The sequence below is a fragment of the Asterias amurensis genome, chromosome 3, assembly GCF_032118995.1.
Source record: "Asterias amurensis chromosome 3, ASM3211899v1".
In the NCBI taxonomy this organism is placed as follows: domain Eukaryota; kingdom Metazoa; phylum Echinodermata; class Asteroidea; order Forcipulatida; family Asteriidae; genus Asterias; species Asterias amurensis.
The window spans coordinates 21,474,623-21,496,249 of record NC_092650.1 but is presented as its reverse complement, the minus strand read 5'-3'; the positions used below and the strand labels follow the sequence as shown (position 1 = coordinate 21,496,249).

The 21,627-nt window shown below is 38.8% G+C and overlaps 1 protein-coding gene across 1 annotated transcript; it reads right to left on the bottom strand.

The window, feature by feature from the left end:
- Nucleotides 1-665: 665 nt before the first annotated feature.
- LOC139935161 (conserved oligomeric Golgi complex subunit 4-like) lies at nucleotides 666-21,348 on the bottom strand. Its single transcript, XM_071929630.1, has 18 exons — nucleotides 21,247-21,348; nucleotides 19,563-19,645; nucleotides 19,066-19,180; nucleotides 18,873-18,923; nucleotides 17,450-17,576; nucleotides 15,586-15,779; nucleotides 14,019-14,175; nucleotides 13,008-13,170; nucleotides 12,231-12,327; nucleotides 10,873-11,034; nucleotides 10,429-10,514; nucleotides 9,408-9,624; nucleotides 8,319-8,492; nucleotides 6,379-6,555; nucleotides 5,816-5,917; nucleotides 4,668-4,796; nucleotides 4,107-4,198; nucleotides 666-2,285 (listed from the first exon to the last, which is right to left on the bottom strand). The coding sequence occupies exons 1-18, from the start codon at nucleotides 21,346-21,348 to the stop codon at nucleotides 2,243-2,245; spliced, it is 2,271 nt and encodes a 756-aa protein (XP_071785731.1). The 3' UTR covers nucleotides 666-2,242.
- Between the last annotated feature and the right edge of the window lie 279 nt (nucleotides 21,349-21,627).

Here is a 21,627-nt window from a genome sequence, read left to right as displayed (position 1 = left end):
CAATTGGGTTTCTCTCCAACTGAAGAACCACTTATATATCCTCATGAGACTAGGTTCCAACCAGGGTAAAGGTACATCCTGGTAGGGATAACTAGGTAAATATTTAGTCCTGCGAGTAATAAAGAGGAGGGATGGATGGTAGGACATTGAATTGCCTTCTTTGGGCCCCCAATTTTTACTATTTTTATTTATGAATATGATTGGAAAGATATTTTTTATAAGTAGAAGTAGAACCATAGAGGAAAAATAGAACCAACTTTTGGATTCCACAAAATGGCCAACCATAATGTGGCGGACAGGGGCAAATTTATATTTCGTTATAATCACTACTAATTAAAGTCAGAGGTGTTTTCTGTAGGTGTTTTTTTGCATATTAACAACTCTTGAAAAGGACATTTGGAGCGATTCTAAACAGTAAAATTTGAAGAGATTTGAGGGCAATGTGCACCTTTAAGTCACACATAATTACTGAGACAGATTCGATCACAACATTTTGATCATGAAAACATGATGCACAGAAAATGCCAGGTCTAGTGTTATTTATTTCCTCTTCTTTCTATACAATATTTATAAATATCATCAATATTCTGTACAATTTATTTACAAATTATGTACAGAATGGTATTACTTACACAAGAAACAAAAACGTACAAAACTAAAAATAATATTTCCAGAATAATAAAAGAAACACTTTAGCCTGCCTAATTAGGCTGACAAAATGAGTATCAAATGGTGCAATGACAAGACTTTTAACTTGACTTTTGACTTTTAACTTTATTTTTTTTAAATAAAACTTCTCTCAATCTTTAGCATCATTTTTTTAACCCATATTCATAAATACCTCAGACAGTTTCGCTATTCCTATTGGTTGAAAGCGCATCATGTGGGTGTGTATAAACCTTTGTTTATGACCGGTAAAAAGTGTTAATTCATGGGCGTGAAACGGAACCTTGCACCTGTTCTTTAAGACAGTTTCTTCTTTCCTATTGGTCGAGAGCAACGGCTGAAACAGTTGTGCCACATCACACGATACGCGCAACGCGCACAGCATTCCCTTATAAGGAGTTGTTTACTCGAGGGCGGCGGAGGGCTTTACCATTTCATGGCTGGAGGGGTGTTGTGTTGAAAGAAATCGTTTAACAATTATAATTTTTGCATTTATTTTACTATTAGACCAAAAAGTGATGATGTTTTTGACCGAAAACGTATTTATGAATGGGAATCAAAGTGTGTTGAATCGGTTTTCAACTAGTGGTTTAAACCGCCGAGGCATGGTTCTTTATAATTTACATCGACTTCCTCTCGGTAAAATTATCAAGAACCAGGCCTCGTTGGGATTAAACCACTAGTTGAAAACCTCTTCACCACACATTTATTCCCTTAGTATTGAATGTCACTGCAAATTCTTCTAACTGAATTGGCCATATGTGGCTGCATGAGGGCGCTTTAGTGGGTCTAATCGCTATCACTGGCGAATTTCCATGCTTCACAAATAGTTTTAACTTATTTGGACTGCCTGTATGGTTTTTTTTCAGTACCGATGACCAAATAGATAATAATAACAATAATAATTAAAATTACAAAATCAGTTTGTTTGACTTGTTTTGACTAAATTGGCTGGCACACGCCCTCAAAAGGTCCACAATTCTGCAAATTCTAACTGGATTTTTTTTAACTTTAAAGCTACATTATTCCCTTTTTCCCGGCTTCATGTTCCATTTTTTCTCTGGTCTGTAGGCCTACATTTATTGAAAGCTACTCGATTACATAAACATATTATTATATCCAGATTACACATGTCAGACTTGTGTCCAATGAAGTGGTTCTGTGTAGTGTGAAAAGGCCTTGATTGTGTAAAAACTACAGCGCCTACTAGGTAAGTAAAATATTAAGAGAGGCTTTCTACCATCATTATCTTCAAACCGTGAAAGTTTAATGTAAAAATGTGAATATTGTGTTTTGTGTCCAACAAAAAGAATCCAGACCCTTTAACTGACCACCTAAAGTATTCCAATTTTTACAAATTTATCACCAGTTATTGACTAATTTTGAATACAGTTGACACTTCAGAAGGCACCGGGATATTAAAAAAATAATAAAACAAAACCATGATTAATACCTCACCAAGACAAATAATACTACTTTACTCTGTAAAATTGCATGAAACATCTTCTCTCAAGTGACGACGATGCTGCAAAAAGTGACTGTAAAATCTTCAAGACAAAGGTCATCAACATTTGTTTCAGAGCTTTAATCTCTTGATATCTTCGGTCCGAAAGTCAATCCTGCAAGGCAGACAAAGAAAACAGTTTTACGAGGTAGGTGTATAAAATTTAAGGTTAGTGAAGTGGTTTCTTGCCTTGCCTTCCACCTCTAGAATCCCGGTTCAAATCCGACCAGATTGTCGTGGCAGAGCGGATAAGAGCGCCAAACTCAAGCTCTGCTGCTTCTGTTCAGCAGAGTGTGGGTTCGAATCCCGGTCTTGACACTTGTGTCCCTGAGCAAGACACTTAACTATAATTGCTTCTCTCCACCCAGGGGTAAATGGGTACCTGTGAGGGCAGAGATGGTTCTTGTGACTGATTTAGCCGAGTAGCGCATATTAATGTTGCACAGGCTGCATACTCCCCACCAGGGAGCTGAGATGGTTTAAGGAGTGAATTAAGGCCCAGTGACCAGGGGTAATAATGTGAAGCGCTTTGGGACGCCCTCCGGGTGTGAAAAGTGCTATATAAAAACAGGTTATTATTATTATCACTAAGTGGATTGGGTTTTTAGTCTCTACTTGGCTGCATGGGTTTTCCCCTGGAATAATTCTCTCCCACATCTCCCACACCTAAAACTGAAATTTCTTCATTGTCTTCTCTCTTCTTGTTTGGCTCTAATTAGAGCGTCGAGAACATATATCCAGATCCAGACTCAGATGTCACAACTTTTAATGGCGGACAAAAACCAAAAACAACAAACAAAATATATAGCCAAGTCCATATGGTCCATTATGCTCACACCATAATTTACTTTTAAAGGTTGACAAATAAAATAAAATAAAAAAATAATAAATTTGGTAAACACAAATGCCCAAACCAAGCCCGTTTCTTGACATTTGACCTAGGTTATCCAAAATCATGTATAATAGGCTTTTGGGGATCCCAGGACCAATCCACACATCCAAGTTTTGATATATGTGGCCAAGTCCATATGGTCCAAAATGGACAGACCAAAGGGTAAATGTCAAGAAAACTTTGTTTAAGGTTGTTTTTTAAGTGTTGTATTCACAACTTTCTAAATTCTTCATAATGTGATGGAAGGTCAAAGTACCATACAAGAAAATGGAATAAGAGACTTAAAGGGACACTAGGTGGCAGCGGACGTACCAGGTAAATCCATTGTTCTAGGAAATGTGGGCATGCCCAGTAATAAAAGAACAATGGACATTCACCTGGTAAGTTTGCTTATCTATAAAGTCCTAGCCTTTAAAGGGTAAATATTAATAAAAACCTATCTCAAAGGTTGTTTTTTAGTGTTTGTATTCAAATTGTTCTAAACTTCTTCCTGTGTGATGGATGGTCCATTTACCCCCCCCCCAAAAAAAAAAGAAAGAATGGGAGACTTTCGAAATGGGGTGTAGTGGCCGAGCGAATTAAATCACTGATTTCAAGCTCCGGTGATTCTGTTCATCGGAGTGTTGGTTCGAATCCCAGTCTTGACACTTGTGTCCCTGAGCAAGACACTTAACTATAATTGCTTCTCTCCACCCAGGGGTAATTGGGTACCTGTGAGGGCAGAGATGGTTCTTGTGATTGATTAGCTTAGTGCGCTATACATATTTGGCGGCACTGGCTGTATACTCCCCATGGAACGAAGACGGTTTAAGGAATGATTTTGGGCCCAGTGACCAGGGGTAATAATATTGAAGCGCCATGAGCCTCCCTGCAGGATGGACCTGAGCGCTTCATAAAAAGCCACAATTATTAAATACTAGGTGGCAGGAGACATACCAGGTAAATCCATTGTTTTTGTAAATGCGGGCAAGCCAAGAAGTACATGAACAATGGAGATTTATCTGGTAAGTTTGCTTACATCAAATGTCTATTCTTAGTACATACCTTAGTGAGAGTACTTGTCTGACCTCTGCAGGGGTCAATCTCCAGGTCAAAGGTCCTGAATTAGAACCCCAATAATCTAGGATTTCAGAAACCTGTGTTAACAGAAATCAAATATTTTTAATATTATATACAAACATCAATTGAATTGAAACATCTGTTCGCATCTTTTACACTTATCAAAAGAATGATCGAAATGAAATCAAGGCGAGTGTTCCAAACATGTTTCTGGATTTGTGTTTACTCATGATGATTTATTTGTATCCAACTATTATTTTTTCTTTTCATAATAAGCCGTGTCACGCATGGCAATTTACCAGCAGCCAGTTCCCGGCAATCTCCAAGAAAAAAAAACCCAGTCATGTTTAAAATGTCACATACTTTTTTTCTCCACAGCAGTTCAATGTAGTATTTCTTTTGCAGTGCAGTTGTTTGCATTTAGGTTGCTATTTTAGTTTCTTGTGACAAGATTTTTGTCGGGGAAATAAGGGCAGCTGAATTTTTCTTGGGTAAACCAAGGCGAGTACACAGTTCCAAAATTACAGCGTCATACAAACTACTCACTCGCTCAAGGTTTAAGATGGTAGCCATTTGGGTGAGTCTTGCAAACTTGTCTCGGATGGTCCACTGAGTGACAGATGTGAGGTACCCAACCAGCGACCGCAACTCCTTGTCATACTGTAGACCTCCAAGCTACACAGAGAGAGCAAAAATATAGGCAATCAGAATATACAGGGCTCTATAACATATACAACAAGCTTGCATTCAGCTTCGGACACCACACGTCTTACTGACCACTCAACCATCAGAACACTCTCCCCTGCTCACAACCAGACTTTCTCCCCTTGTTGCTCCCCAAATATGGAACAATCTCCAAGTACACATCAGAAATTGTAACTCTTTGACATTGTTCAAAAAATCTCTAAAAAACTCATTTGTATCAAGATTGTTGTGGTTATAGCTCCAATGGTTTTGCTCTTTTCAACGCTTTGATCTTGATGTACAGGCGTTTTATAAATATTTGTTTGCATGTAAAACCCATGTTAGTAAAACTGTTAATCAAAAAATAAAAGTTACTAAACGAATTACCGAATAGAGATTTTGACAAAATAGGGAGATTGCCAACATTAAGGTCAGATAGTTCAGTTGGTAGAGGGCCGTTGTGGCAGGAGATTCTGTCCCCCCCCCCTCCCCCCATTGGAGATTGTGTCTCCCCCCCCAAACTGTGAACTGTGCTCAAACTACTTCTGATAGCCCCCTCTTTTGAAACATCCTCCTTCAGCCCTTATTGATTTTCCATTGTGGGACAGATTCTCCGGCAGACCGATTTCCCTAGGACACCAGCATGCTAATCCAGAGGTCAAAAATCCTGCTCTATTTTTTTCTTTGTTCAACCCCAAATTATTTAGAATTTACCCAGTCAGTTTCCCTCGTGTTCTACATCTCAGCAAAGCAAGAGTATACAGGTACATAGGCCTTTATCATGGTGCAAACATCGTGAATTTCTCCCATTCATATCACTGTTACCAAACCGAGGCGGGAAGAACAAAATAGTCTGGTTCCTATTTGCAAAATGATTATTTGCATTCTTTATTGTTATTTGTGTTATTTGATACGAGGAACATGACCAAGATGGAGGCAGCATGATAAAGGTCTATTGTTCTCTTCCCTGACGCAAAAGGCTAACTATTAATTTTTTCAGAGTCACTTACTCTATTGAAAACTGATTTGAGGACAGCTTTCTCCATCTGGGTCGCTACTTCCGATGTAAGTAACCCTATAAGGGCATCGTTGTTAGCCGATGTCAGCAACTCCTAAACACAGGGCAAAAATAAATAATATAATTCATTATTATATTTTTGTGTCATTGCAAACACTCCTAAAATACCACTTAAACAATATTATGCACAAGTTTAAACAGGCATGATGTTGGGTCCTTGTAAAAAAGGAACGTTTAATGTCTAACGACTGACCTACATTAATTAGCCGAGTAGCGCAAGCTAATATTGCACAGGCTGTGTACTCCCCAGGGAGCTGAGATAGTTTAAGGAATTATTGAAGGCCCAGTGACCAGGTGTAATAAGGTGGAAGCACTATGAGATGCCCTTCAGGTTTGAAAAGCGCTAAACAAAAAACAGTTATCATTATGACTAATTTCTTGATTTGTGCAATTCATAATCATAGACGTTAAACCAATGTTTGTATGTTTATAGTGGAGTTTGCTGAGTTCCCTTGGTGGGAAGAACATGTGAACAAAGCCAGATCTGTCACAAACCTTGAATTCATTCAGGAGTTGCTCTAGGTTCATCATGAATGCTTGGATGAAGGGGTCGTTGGCCTCAAAGTTTGAGAACTCCTCCTCTGAGATGTTATGACTGGTGGACAGGAAGGTGTCGACCCAGGGTTTGAGGCGAGGCTTGATGGCGCTAGTGCTGAGCTGGCTCAGGCCGTACTGAAAGGGATAATAAGACAAATGGATTTGATAAAATCTCATTTACGGTATCTGCACACTTCAAAAAGACAACTTGAATACTTTTTAAGACCCGTAAAAGGCAGTGGACACTATTGGTAATTACTCAAACTAATTATTAGCACAAAACCTTACTTGGTAACAAGTAATGGGGAGCTGTTGATAGTAAAAAACATTGTGAGAAACAGCTTGCTCTGAAGTAACATAGTTTTTGAGAAAAAGTACCTTTCCACTAAAATACTTGAATTTGATTTTGAGACCTCAGAATTAGATTTTGAGGTCCCAAAATCAAGCATCTGAAAGCACACAACTTCGTGTGACAAGGGTGTTTTTTCTTCCATTGTTATCTCGCAACTTCGACGACCAATTGAGTTCATTTTTTTTTTTATTTTCTGCATATGTTAAAGCCATTGGACCTTTTCGGTATACAGTGTTGTCCAAGGCCCACACTTTGTGTACCACAACTTCTATATCAAATAACAAACCTGTGAAAATTTAGGCTCAATCGGGAGAAAACAACTGAAAAACCCACCCTTGTTTCTGCGCGTTTCACCGTGTCATGACATGTGTTTAAAATAAATCCGTAATTCTCGTTAACGAGAATTTATATTGTTTTGCTGTTTTCTCAAAAAGTAAAGCATTTCATGGAATAATATTTCAGGAGAAGTCTTTCACCATTGCCTTCTGTAAACCCTGTAAGTTATTTGTAAATCTGTGAACTTTTTTTTTTTTTTTCTGAACCGAAAGGGTCCAATGGCTTTAAGATACAACAAGTGAGAAGACTGGTCTTTGACAATTACCAAAGGTGTCCAGTTTCTTTAAATGCCACCTTGATCAAAATTTAAGACCAAAAATAAGTGAATAAAGCAGGAGAGAAACAGCTTTACCTACCCACACTTTATGTTACTTTTTTTTAACACAAAAGTTAATTTGGTTCATTCAACAGCCCAATTACCGCCAATAACGAGACGAAAAGGACAACAGAAGAAATATTCTGTTTTAGTTATGGGAGGAAAAACCCAACTGGGAAAACCCCACGCAATCAGGGGACCCTTGTTCATACATCAAAAACGATCAAAGACAAGGGAAAAGCACAACTACAAGCAAAAAACTGAAGAAAACAAAGAAGAAGAAACCGCAGAAAAGAAAACAATATATATTATATTTTTTTATTTATTGGTTTATTTCACTAAAAAAAAACCATTTAAACAACATTAAAGCTAATCCACATACAAGCCCCGTGGGTTTGAGGTGGGATTTGAACCAGGGTCCACAGTGGTGAAAGGAGGGAATGAAAAGGCCTGGGCCAACCTTATCCCCTTTCCAAAAGATGGTCTGTTGTAAGAGTTTCAATGCCTAGTGCTAGACCGAAACACGTATGTTTTCCACGTCTATTCACACGTTGAAACTCTTAGGTAATTTGAGGTACATAGATAAAACCAAAGGAAAAGCTGCTAACATGATGGTAGAAAAGAGGTACACTTGAAGTGATTCTTGTCAAAAGCTTGTGAAAAAAACGGACAAACAAATGCAACAAAACTCAGTCAAGAACACTTGCACAACGTGTACAGTACTTACACGTGCCTATCCTGTACGCCATTTTGGGAGTCAAAAAGTGCACGCAGGATCAATTCCCAAAATGGTGGAAATAATAGACACGCTTTGTGCAGCTAGGTGCATTACACATTGTGCAAGGGGTAAGTAGCCACACCATTGTGAGTTACCAGAAACAACTCATGACTTACCTCTAACACGTCCTTGAATTTGTGCGTGACGTTCCCCAAGTCCGCCAGGCAGCTTTCTAGTTTCTCTTGCTCTTTGTCTGTTATGTGTTGGCTCCTCGAGGCACACTCACTGGCGAGACTCTTCCTGAGTGACTGTGTGTACTCGATACTTACTTCAATGTTATTTAATGTTGTCTGCAAACAAACCAAGCAGTGAGTGTTAAGTATTGGTTCAACTTAATAAAAATCAAAAAATGGTGTCGACAAATTTGAATGTCCAAAGACAGCCTGCAGGCAACTTTTAGGGGAATTTTTGAAAGCTGCCCCCAATACTGCAGGAGATGTTTTTGGTACCAGAGATCATCTCGCTAAACATTGGTGGAAATACACTGACGGTGTGCTGCTGTTTTCTGAAGTAGTAGGCACTTTATTCAACAGTATTTTTCACAGATGACTTTTATTGTCGTTCTTGATAATTCTGACAAAAAACAAATGATGACCCTGCCTTTAAATAAAAAATCCACTTCACCAACCTTTGCTTTCATTATGTAACTTGATACTCAATGTACACCATTTCTCTCTTTTGCAGCTCAACGATGGAATTGTTAAAGGCAGTGGATACCGGTACTATTGGTAATTACTCAAATTATTAGCATAAAACTTTTCTTGGTGAAAAGTAATGGAGAGAGGTTGATGGTATAAAACATTGTGAGAAAGGGCTCCCTCTGAAGTGCCATAGTTTTCGGGAAAGAAGTAACTTTTCATGAATTTGATTTCGAGACCTCAGATTTAGAACTTGAGGTCTCGAAATCAACCATCTAAAGGTACACAACTTCGCGTGACAAGGGTGTTTTTTTCTTTCATTATTATCTCGCAAGTTCGATGACTGATTGAGCTCAAATTTTCACAGGTTTGTTATTTTATGCTTATGTTGAGATACACCAACTGTGAAGGCTAGTCTTTGACAATTACCAATAGTGTTCCACTGCCTTTAAACCTCGACTTTCTAAATATTTATTGGTTACTCCACAACAGAGGGTTGGGGCATCCTCTTCAAGATAATTATTTCCGTATAACAAACACGGAAGTGATTATTAAAGCATGACTCACCAAAAATTCTAGCTTAGCAGCATTTGTGTCCGTCGTAGACGTTGCAAATCTGCCCTGTTGCAGCATACTGTATGCCTGGCTGACATCGAAGGAGCCGGATGGATACCCAGCGCGTAGTTTGCTATACAGGACGTCCCGATAGGATCCTTCTAGTAGGGAGCTGGTGTGATTGAGCATCGCGCAGGCGCAGTCTGCACTCCCACTAGAGATAGCTCTCCTATCAATCAAATTATTGAAGGCAGTGGACACTATTGGTAAATACTCAAAATAATTATTAGCATAAAACCTTAATTGGTAATGAGTAATAGAGAGCTGTTGGCGGTATAAAACATTGTGAGAAACGGCTACCTCTGAAGTGACTTAGTTTTCGAGAAAGAAGTAATTTTCAACGAACTTGATTTCAAGACCTCAGATTTAGAATTTGAAGTATCGAAGTCAAGCATGCGAAAGCACACAACTTCATGTGACAAGGCTTTTTTTCTTTCAATAATATCCGCAACTTTGATGACCAATTGAGCTCAAATTTTCACAGGTTTGTTATGGTATGCATATGTTGAGATACACCAAGTGAGAAGACTGATCTTTGACAATTACCAAAAGTGTCCAGTGTCTTTAAGGGTATATTCATCAAAACGTAAAAAAAAAAACAGTTTTTTTGTCCTGTGTCCTGTCTCTGTTTGTCTGTATATAGGTTTTTTGGGTACAAAAGCAGTGCTTCAACCCAAACCTAAACGTTGTCATGCTGTTTCTTAAAATCAAACTTTATTACACCTAATTCGTAATATAACTCTAGTCTGTTTTGTAAACGTACAATGAAGTATATATATGGTGCAGCAAGCTTCTCACGGAAACCTCTGAGATTTTCAACCCTTTTAAAGTTTTTTTTTTTTAAGTAAGCAAAAGAGACATGTTTTAATGCTTTCAACCTTTTAAGTAAACATTTGAAAGATATGGCATTTTCTCGTGAATTTAATCAATTTTGACATTGCAACCCAAGTCTGAATCGTTCAACAGCACATACCTTGTACATTTCTTGACAATAAAGAATATATCATCCACCATGCTCGATGTATGTGCACCTGTTTCCAAGTTGTCTAAACTCACCGCCTAGAAAGAGGACCAAAATCATCAATTAAATAATTTGCTTACAAAAACCAAATATTAAAACTATTAGCTGTTGCAAACTGCACACCAACCTATGGTATAACTGCAAAAAATGGTTAATGGCCTGACGTTTTGACCTAGAAGAGTGAAGGGTCGAAACGCCAGGCCATGAACTATTTTTTGCAAAAAATATTTAAAAATCAAAGATCTTTTATTCAAACAGATCTTAAAACCACAAAGCTATTTCTTTCCATGACTGTTAATAAATTCAACAAACCATTAAGTAAGTTTTCATTTGTACATGAACTAGTTGTATGCAGTGGGAAACTATAGTACTAAACGTATAGCCAAGTAAACAAACCTTGGTAACCGTTTCATGCATGAAAAATTCTTCCATCATGATATAGTTGCCTATGAGTTCCTGCATGTGTCTGCTAAGTTGGCAGTTCATAAGAAATCTGTCCAAGTCCGCTTGTCGTTTTTGTTTCGTGGCGTCATCTTCATCCAAGACTTCTATATCACTCTGTAAAAATTGAAGAATTGTTTTTTATTTTTTTATTATTAATGGTGTATTTTATTTGGATAAAAAAAAGTGTTTACAAAGTTAAGAAAATTGAAAAACAACACTAAACGGGTTAAATCTATACACACACACAAAAGCGTTTTTAAGAAAATACAAATTATGTATACAGAGGTTTCCCATACACAACCATGGTAAATTCACTGCAAGGTGAATTTAAAAAAAAAATCTTGCTTTTGGGGGCCGCATGAATTTCTTTTTTTTTTTACAAATTAATTTCGGGATTTAAAAACCATAAAGTGTCATCTGATATATCAACAAAATAAAAATAAAAATTCCTACAAATTAATTTTTGTTGTGCATCTATTTTTTTTTTCCTTAGTGGTTTTGGAGCTTGTGGTATCTGGTTAATCACTGATTGATAGGACTCCATGGGCGCCAGTGTCATTCATAAAGTATATCAGTGATATGGTCGTAGTTTAGAGCCTGTTAATAGAACTGGGGTCGAATTCACAAAGAGTTAGGACCCTAATAGATATCAAAAACGTACAGCTAGTCCTAAGTTAGGACTATTAACTCGTCCTAACTCGAGATAAGACTAGTCCTAACTCTTTGTGAAATCCACCCCAGTTCCCAATTTCGTTAAAAAAAATAAGCACAAAAACTTGCTTAACAGAATCAGGTTGCTAGCCAAAATTAAATTTAGGTTGCATTGTTGTGGCTGGTGCCCGACTTATTTTCGTTGCTTAGCAAAAAAAAAGCACTTCATGAAACTGGGCCCTGCTGCAGTGGTTCAGCACAGACTGAGGACAATTTAAAGCCATTGGACACTTTCGGTAAACATTGTTATCCGAAAGCCCACACTTCGTGTATCACAACTTAAACATAAAAGAACCAACCTGTGAAAATTTAGGCTCAATCGGTCATCAGAGTCGGGAGAAAATAACAGGAAAACCCACCCTTGTTTCCGCACGTTTAGCCGTGTCTTGAGATGTGTTTAAAATAAATCCGTAATTCTCGATATCGAGAATTGATAATTGTTTTAATGTTTTCTCAAAAAGTAAAGCATTTCATGGAATAATATTTCAAGAGAAGTCTTTCACCATTACCTTCTGTAAACCCTGTAAGTTATTTGTAAATCTGTGAACTTTTTTTTTTCTGTTCCGAAATTGTACAATTGCTTTAACAGACTGACTTACCATCACTCTTCTCTTGACAAACCTCAGGTACAATTCTGTTCTGGTGTTCAGTAACGTACACTCAGCCAGCATCACGTCAAGGTCTCGTGGATCTAACCTGTGAAGATTGAAAATGGACAGTGGTTTTCTTATAATAGAGCACATTTTACAATAACATCTCAATGCATTTTACATCAGTGCCTGTGTGCTTCAGCCAATAATGTTCCTCTAATCTTTCTCCACTCCATGGGGAGTACAGGGGGAGGTAGTGCTTTATGCTCTACCGGCCAGGCTTCGAATTGATGATACCCAAGCCTACATTCATATGGACTGTAAAAGGGGTAACCCTGTTTTAGCCCTAGGAGTAGGTGGCAACGGCCTCTGGAAAAAAATAATTGTAGCCCACACCTTGAAGTGGCCTTCAGGCCTTGTGTGTCAGGCGACTTGCATAAAAAAGAAAAGAAAAAAAAGAAGCCTGTTTGCTTCGTTTTTTGAAAGGGCAGGGGCACTAAGGCATTTTCTCCTTGGTAAAGGGCACCTACATGTATGAGGAAATTCAAGGGCACCAAGGCAATGACCAGGGGGCATGAGTATCAGGCCTGGGAGTATACAGCCCTGTGCTGCCATGGAGCTCCAAAGACTTTTTCATAAACAATATCAACCTCTACCCTCGCAGGTTCTAGATGTTTGACCTAAACTCAACAAGTAAGTTTTTATGTTCATTATGTTTCGGAGTAGTTACCAATCTATGACCCTAACTTTAAAACTAAGTGAAAAGGTACTTCAAGAATGTCATACTTTTCGTTGGGATTGGAGGACTTGTAACCTCGTAAACTTTGCTGCACTTGTTGAGACCGAGAATCAAATTCTCGATTACGGACGAAGCTCTCAACGATCTTCTTGGCTTGAATATCGCATTCCTGCTGTAGCGACTGCATTAAATTGAATAATCTCCCTGGACCTGTGGTTAATTGATCGAAAAAAGAAAAGAAAAAAACATTAATTGTATTCAAGAAGTCGATTTAATTTTTAACAAATCTTTATTTCCGTACCAAATCAGGAATAGTTAACAATTAGAAGATTGATTCTAAACATTAAAAAAATACTAAAAGAAAAATAATATTACAGACTTGCAACTTTAGTTTGTAATAATATTTTTATTATAAATGGCCAACCCCACAAAACTTGGAGGCGGCGGAGATGAATGTTTCCATGCCCCACGTCATTGCCTCAGTGGTCTCATACAAATTGTAATTTCCCTAATAGATATAGTCTTCAAGAATAAAAAGCCTTGTGTTTTTCAGTTTACTGTGGCACTTGGTTGTTGTCAAAGACCAGTATTCTCACTTGGTGTATCCCAACATATGCACAAATCTGTGAATTTTTTTAACTCCATTGGTCATTGAAGTTGCAAGAGAAAAATGAACGGAAAAAAAATTCTTGTTGCACAACTTTGTGTGATGTCTAATAAAAGGCTTCAGGCCTGAATTCTTTTAATATTTGAATCCAAAAGTACCTCTTTCTCAAAAACTATGTTACTTCAGAGGGAGCCGTTTCTCACAATGTTTTATACTCTCAACAGCTCTCCATTGCTCGTTTACCAAGTAAGTTTTATATGCTAACAATTGTTTTGAGTAGTTACCAATAGTGTCAAGTGCCTTTAAAACACTTATCAAACCTCCCCTTGGTTGTTATCGTCCCTCGGGTATGTTTTAATGTGTTTCTAAAGTCAGAATAAAACAGTCGGTCAATTAGTATCATTTATTAGGAAACAGTTTCATGACATTAAAGGCTTCTCCAATCACTCACCGTAATACGTCTCTACCAGGGGTTGATGGATCTCTACACTCTTCCCAATGTCTTCAAACAGCATGGTAATGGTGTCTGCATACACAACGCTTGCCCGTCGGTCGGTGCTGTCCTTACCCAGTGCCAGGGCTAGGTTCTCCTGAGCCTTGTTGGCAATCTGAAACATGATCATATAAAAAGTCAGGATAATAGACCATTGCACACTGTTACCTTTTTCAAAGTGACGGCTTCGGCTCTGGATTTGGCTCAGGCTAGCTTGGCCCCACCGGTTGTTTTGTCAATTGCGCGTGCTTTGCATACATGCGCTCAGGGCTTAAGACGAGAAAACGGAGCCTCAAGCCGAAGCCGTGGTTTCAAAAAAGGGTCTATAAATACAACAATGCCAAACATCATGGCGCTGTGACGTAGAACTTGGCACTTTTGGTGACCGGTAAGGCAAGAAATTATATGGACTGTACTTCAAAACAGCACAATAAAATTGTGCCCGTGCCCAGTACTCTTGCCACTCAAAACCCAAGATTTTGCACATTTTATCAGGATCAGTTGTGAAAGTCGGTGTGAGACTTTTAAATCTCATACCGACTTTCAGAAATGATCCGGTTAAAATGTTTTATTTATTTTATTCGTCTTCAGGTTAAATTATTAGCAAAACTTTGACTATTTACGAGCACATACATGTACTTTTAGTTCCTTTTCATAACTAAGGGATGTGGCTTATGCTCTCTTTGAAGTCCTATACTGAAAAGCGCACATTTTGCAAATAACTGAAGGACCCTTAGCCGAAGCCAGAATCTCAGTTGGATCAAGAATCCCAGCCAGAAGCTGAAGCCAAAAACCCTGGTTGCTACGAGGCGAGACACCAATGCATACCTGTGTTCTGAGATATGTTGAAAACATTTTTAAATAACAAATGAAGCCATGACCAGACCATTAGCCTTAGTCGGAGCCAGAGCCAGAGGCAGAGCCTCAGCCGGAGCCTCAGCCAGAAACCTGAAGCCAAAAAATCCTGGTTTCTAAAAGAGACTTAGTCACCAATGCATACCTGTGTTCTGAGAAATGCTAAAAATATTTTCTAATAACTAATGAAGCCTAGCTAGAAAGAGCCTTAGCCTTAGTCAGAGCAACAACCTCAGCCTGAGCCACAGCCTCAGCCAAGAGCTTCAGCTGGAGCTGAAGCCAAAAACCATGGTTTCTAAAAGGACTGCATACACCAATGCATTCTTGTGTTCTGAGATATGCTGAAAACATTATCAAATAACTAATGAAGCCCTGACCAGAAATTGGCCTTAGCTGAGGCCGGAGCCAGAGGCAGAGCCTCAGCCGGAGCCTCAGCCAGAAACCTGAAGCCAAAAAACCCTGGTTTCTAAAAGGGACTTAGTCTCAAAATGCCTACCTGTGTTCTGAGATTCTGAGATATGGTGAAAACATTTTCGAACAACTAATGAAGCCTAGCCAGAGCCTAAGCCTTAGTCAGAGCTGGAGCCACAGCCCCAGCCGAAGCTTCAGCTGGAGCTAAAGCCAAAAACCCTGGTTTCTAAAAGGGTTTTATACACCAACCAATGCATACCTGTGTTCTGAGATATGTTGAGAATTTCTCCAGCCCTTCCTCGTGGAGTCCAAGTAGTGGAAAGATCTTGAAGAATCTCTCCACTGAACCCCTGTCTGCACTCTGTATTGCCGTGTCAAACTTCTTGCGGACAAGTGCCTTGAGATTCTGCTCCGCCTCATGAAGATGGCTGATAGAGAGGTCAGTCCCGCCTCCTGAAGACATTGAAACCAACCAGCAAAAGAGGTCAATTGTGGTTTAAAACAACAGTAGAAATGTTAACGTAGTCTGTCGGTCTGTCTAGCCTATTTCACTCCACTGCAGGAGGAAAGCCTCTTTACCAATTCTCAATTTCACTCTATCCTGAGCTGTCTGTTGCCAAGCAATGCCCCTCCATGTGTTCTTGGTTCAAGTCCGGTTGGTTGTTTTGCATAATATAGTAATCATATAGTAAGTCCTGGTAAGTCATGGCAAAGCGGTTTAGAGCACCTGACTGTGGGTTCAAATCCTTAGCCCAACTTCATAGAGCTGCGTAAGGGAACACGTTGCCTTGGATCGGTCGAGTTGGTCTTTGAAAAGACCGGTTTACTGCTTATTTTTATCAGAGCAGACAATTTGTAAACACTTTAGCAGCTCACTAACTAATTTTGTTTTTTTCCCATACACCGATGTGTCTGTGATATTTTTTCACAGGACTCGGAAAAGTTCTGAGCATACAGTGCCAACACACATCAAATATGGGTAAAAAACAAAATTAATATTCTTTATCCCCGATGCAAAATTTAACATCTATTATAGCTCACTAATTAACTCAAGGTCATGACAATTGTGCCCTTGAGTGAGAAATTTTACTAGAAATCGGTTCTAAGTGACAATTTAGGATATGACCTTTACTTTGACCTTTTGAGGATTAACATTTTCACAGGTTAGTTTTGGGTTTATATGTATATATACATTTATATAAGATTAAAACAATAAACCCTTCCCATGAAATATGTCAATTGCACATACATGTAGCGTGTGCGCACAACATTTTGGTTGGCAAAAATAAGGAAACATCGCGCTGTTTTGTACACAGCTAATGGCTGCGTGACGCAGATGCGTTTGCGCGTCTGCTTAGTGCACAACTCTTTGGCGTTTGCCAACCAATAGGGTCTGTACACTTGAATGTGATTAGCATATTTCATGGAAAGGGTCTATTGAACTATACATTCCCTTCAAGGCACAATGAATCATGAAGTACTACATGTACCTGTAGCATAAGGCCCTTTGATACAATGTTTGCAAGTGCTCAGTAGTTTTTTTAATTAATTTTTATTAGGCAAAATCGCCCAAAACAAGGCAAAGGGCTACAAGGAAGAAAACATAGAAATTCAGAAAAACTCAGTGGAGCTGAAGGTAGGAATTGATATTCCTTTTAGAAAGGGAAGGTACACGTTTGGTAACTACTCAAAACAAATATTAACTTAAAAACTGACTTGGTAACGAACATTGGAGAGTTGTTGATAGTATAGTACATTGTGAGGAAAGGCTCCCTGTGAAGTAGCAAGGATTTTGAGAAAGAGGTAATTTCTCACTAACATAATAAAAGACTTCTAGCTAGAAGTCTTTTATTCCTATCTGAAAGCACACAAATTCGTCCAACAAGGGTGTTTTTTCTCTCATCACTTTCTCGCAACTGCGATGACTAATTGAGCTCAAATTTTCACATGCTTGTTATTTTATGCTTATGTTGGGATACACCAAGTGAGAAGACTGGTCTTTGACAATTACCAAACGTGTACCTTACCTTTAAAAGATGGCAGATCATTAGATGAAGGGAAACATGCACCAGGCAAGGAGTTCCAAGGATCTGTCTGATAAATAGAGATGCAGGTTTACTTACCATCTTTATTATCATCTATGACTTGTTTAAGAACCTTCTCATCCAGACTCAGATACCTGTGAATATGCCCCGCTGCCTTCTCATAGTTCTCAGCCTGAAGAGCAGTTTTTACGCCGTCCGTGCAGAACTGTTTCAAAAGCCAAGTAGTTTACAAAAACAAATGATTTCAAAATGGAGAGCTTAACTAATTTCTAGTTTTATACTTTGGTCAGTTTTGCGCCTTGAACACTGAGCAGGGTGGATACGTGCACAATACAAGTCTTATTATTATTTATTAATAAATACCTTGGATGGTTTCAAGTCTCTGATTGGTCAAAACCCGGTCACGTGTGCGAGTGTTAACGGTGGTATGAAGACCGGCTTTGGAAAGTAGCGAGTAAGTCACCACTAAATCAGCATACATTGTGTAAACCTTGCGCGTTGCACTGTATCGCACGCTTATTTATATCCCCGTTAGTTTCATTGCAACTTCGCGCACTTATGCGTATGCGCGCTGAAAATGTATCAATTTTGAGTGCGAGCGTGTAACATGTGCGCGCGTATGAACTAACGCCAAGCTCATGCGCGCGTTTTAATGCACAAGGAACAGCTATCGTCCAGTCATTTGCCTCATTTGACCCCAGTGCAGGCGCTGAACAGATCATTATTTAAAAGAGTCACTGGTCTCAAAGATCAGTAATGTGATTAACGCACGAAAAAGATGGGAACCATCAAAAGCTCAAATATGGCCCCTGAACATGTCTGGAAGTACCGCCGGGAGAAAAGTCACACAATTTGGACAATTTTAGCCGTTTAATTCGCTAAAAAAGGTATTTATTAATGGGAATAACAGTGTTCGTACCCGGTCTTCACTGCGTGGTTATGACCTTGGTTGGTGGCTGGCGCTGTTTTTATTAGCATAAAACCTTTTTTGGTGACGAGTAATGGGGAGAGGTTGATGGTATAAAACATTGCGAGAAACGGCTCCCTCTGAAGTGCCATAGTTTTTGAGAAAGAAGTAATTTTCCCACGAACTTGATTTCGAGACCTCAAGTTTAGAACTTGAGGTCTCAAAATCAACCATCTAAACGCACACAACTTCGTGTGATAAGGGTGCTTTTTCTTTCATTCTTATCTCGCAAGTTCGATGACCGATTGAGCTCAAATTTTCACAGGTTTGTTATTTTATGTATATGTTGAGATACACCAACTGTAAAGGCTAGTCTTTGACATTTACCAATAGTGTCCACTGCCTTTAACATTTTCCTTGTTGAGGTGCCCCCTTTGACTAAGGAAAAACTGCCTTTGCCCTTTACACATATCAGGACTGTTTATATCTTGTAATGTGATGATGAAAAAAAAAACATGCCTTTAGATACACCAAGTGAGAAGACGGGTCTTTGACATTGACATTTGCCAAAGGTCTTTAAAGCAATGAACTTACCTTAAGGTCAAGAATATCATTTACTCTCTGAATTGCAATCTGTACTCTATTCTGTAGGGGAAACAAAATTATAACTTGTTAGTGACAGTCAAATCCAATTAAGCAAATTCCAAAGAAAGTTTTGGTTTTCCTAACACTACTCTAAACCAGTGGGCCCTGCTAGCATATAGGAAGGAAAATAAATGCGACTTACTTTGGCGACATCCAACTCCCTGACTTTACTGCTCACATTCTCAGCCAGGTCTGAGGTGAAACTGATCATACTGCCGAGCTGTTTGGAGTCACTGTGTACAAGCTGAAGGTTTTGCCTGCAAAATAACAATAGATTTATACTAAATTAGAGTCTCAAAGTAGAAAATAAAAAAGTTGAAAACAAGAACTTATGGCAGTTCAGAATGCACTGTTCTCCCATAACAGTGGTCTTCTGGCCAAATGCCAGCTAGTTAAAAGGCCAAAGGACCAGTAAGAACTCTCACAAAGTGGTCCCAATGGATAATTCATTGTTGAGAAACATCCCTATATTTTGAAATACGGACCAGTGAAAAAGTTTACCAACGAGTGAAATGACAAGCCAAGTGCTAACTGGTCCTACTAGTACTGGAAAGTTAAGGGAAACCCTGGAGTGAGTAAAACCTCTAAAAGAAAAAAATCACATATGATTGAAAGAGTACAGTTTAGTTGAATTCTTACCCCAACCGTTGTAATGTGCTCATCTTTGCTTCCAGGTTTGTCTGCCTGTCTAACAAGCCATCAATGTTATCAGTCATGCCTTGCTGTAAACCAACAAGAACTTCAGGGTTATGTTTTGAATTGAAACATCATCACAAAATATTTTACCAAGTCTGGTGACTAGTCTGTCATTATGATTATGGGTAAAAATTGTACGTATTGGACCATTTCGCCCCGTTGTGTGAACAGAGTCTGGTAACCCTCCGGTCGTCGGGAGGACAGTTACGTTATCGCAAATACCACAGCAATTGCCCTGGTGCCCGGTGCTTTTGTTTGCTGTACTCCTGTAGTGCCCGTTGCAACTATCCAATACAAATCAAATTTTCCTCATAAAGTTTATCGCAATCCTAGCCTGACTGATTTTGCTGACTTACCGGAAGGCACTGTGGGATGAAAAAGGGGGCTTTGTAAAATGTAAGCCCCTTTTTTCCATCCCACAGTGCCTTTCGGGCGGTAATTGCATTAAACCTTATGGATGGAAGCGCCCTTGTCAGAGGAAAACTGCCCTGCCCCTTTATTCAAAGAGCAAACTTAAAAAGGAATGCAAGTCTAAATTTAAAGTCGCCCCTTCCTACAAAGTCACCCCTCTTTAAGAGCGATAAAGCAAACTTTTTCACACATTCGAGGATGCTAAACTTAAGTTACTACAACTTAATAATAATAATCCTAAAGTTTACTGAAGTTATTTAACATTATTTTACTAGTTTTACTATTAGGAGTCTTAGGACGAGGTTTGATTTTGATTGATTAATAATATAAATAATAATATTATTATATTAAATGCTTTCGCCTCTGGCCTTCATTGAATTTCAATTGACAAATTAAATTAAATGAGAAAGATAATTATATTTATAAACATTATTTTTGTGTTTAATATATCTTTCTGTATGGCGCCACCACCTTTTCACTCATAAAAAAAAAAATAGGGATATCGCATTGACTTGAGGTAAATTAGTACTATCATATCGAATGAAAAAGTGGTGGCGCCATACGAGGGATACGGAAACTTTTCCTGTATTAAACGAGTATTAATGTTGGGTGTGATCGGTCAATCTGCGCGATCAACCGATCCCGCTGCGCTATTGAAAGATCAATTAAGATCGATTGGTCGCGCAGCAATCGGTCGCTCGCGCAACAATCGGTCGATTGCGCAACAATCGGTCGATCGCGCAATGAACATCTTTGCGCGATTAACCAATCGCGCTACGAGTATTTTTTCCCGTTATCAGCCGATCGCGCAGGAAAGGCTATGCGCGATCAACCGATCATGCAGGAAAAGTTTTGCGCGATCTACCGATCGTGCAGGAAAATTTTTGCGCGACCTACCGATCGTGCAGGAATGAATGGGTTTGCGCCCAACATTTGTCATTAACACAACATGCAATTTTGTGAGCTTGGCGACATTTGAGAGGGGGCGAGGAGTTTGAATGTGGTAGGGCGACTTTAAATTGGTGACAACATTGCATTGCTTGGCATGCCCATGCCGGGGGCGGGCGGGGCGAGTTGGTCAGCACCAGCAAGCGTCAGCAGAATCAGGGTTGGTGGCGATCGTCAACTTGCAGTTGTAATTATTCGAAAAAGTACATTCGATTTGTATTCTTTATCAGGCAAAATGGTTACAATATTCCAATAAGAAATGGCTTACTTCTTCCACACACAGTTTTTCGAATGCTTCTTGTATATCCGACATATCAGTCAAATTATCCACGCCCATTGCGTCAAACACCGAGGACGTGGCGGACGCCATATTTACATCAGTTTTTATCGGATCGGAATTCGGTACCTGTTCATTAACCTTTTTAAATGATATTTAATTCGGGTAAAATGAGCATTTATGCAAGTCTTACAGATCCATTGATATAAATTAAGTTAAAGGGTACAAACTGAAACCAAAGCAATTACTGCGGTGGTATAAATGTTGTTTTTAAATCAAGTTTCAAAATTACAGATCCTACCACAAATAATATCCGAATTTGTGAATGTTAAATAGACTGGTACTTCATACGTTGGTACTTTCATGAATCGT

Excerpts from the sequence above, each read along its gene's own strand:
- LOC139935161 (XM_071929630.1), bottom strand. The coding sequence starts at position 21,348 with ATGGCGTCCGCCACGTCCTCGGTGTTTGACGCAATGGGCGTGGATAAT. Across the intron at positions 19,181-19,562 it reads AGCACATTACAACGGTTGGG|GCAAAACCTTCAGCTTGTAC; the intron begins GTAAGAATTCAA and ends GTTATTTTGCAG. Across the intron at positions 2,286-4,106 it reads AGACAAGTACTCTCACTAAG|GATTGACTTTCGGACCGAAG; the intron begins GTATGTACTAAG and ends TCTGCCTTGCAG.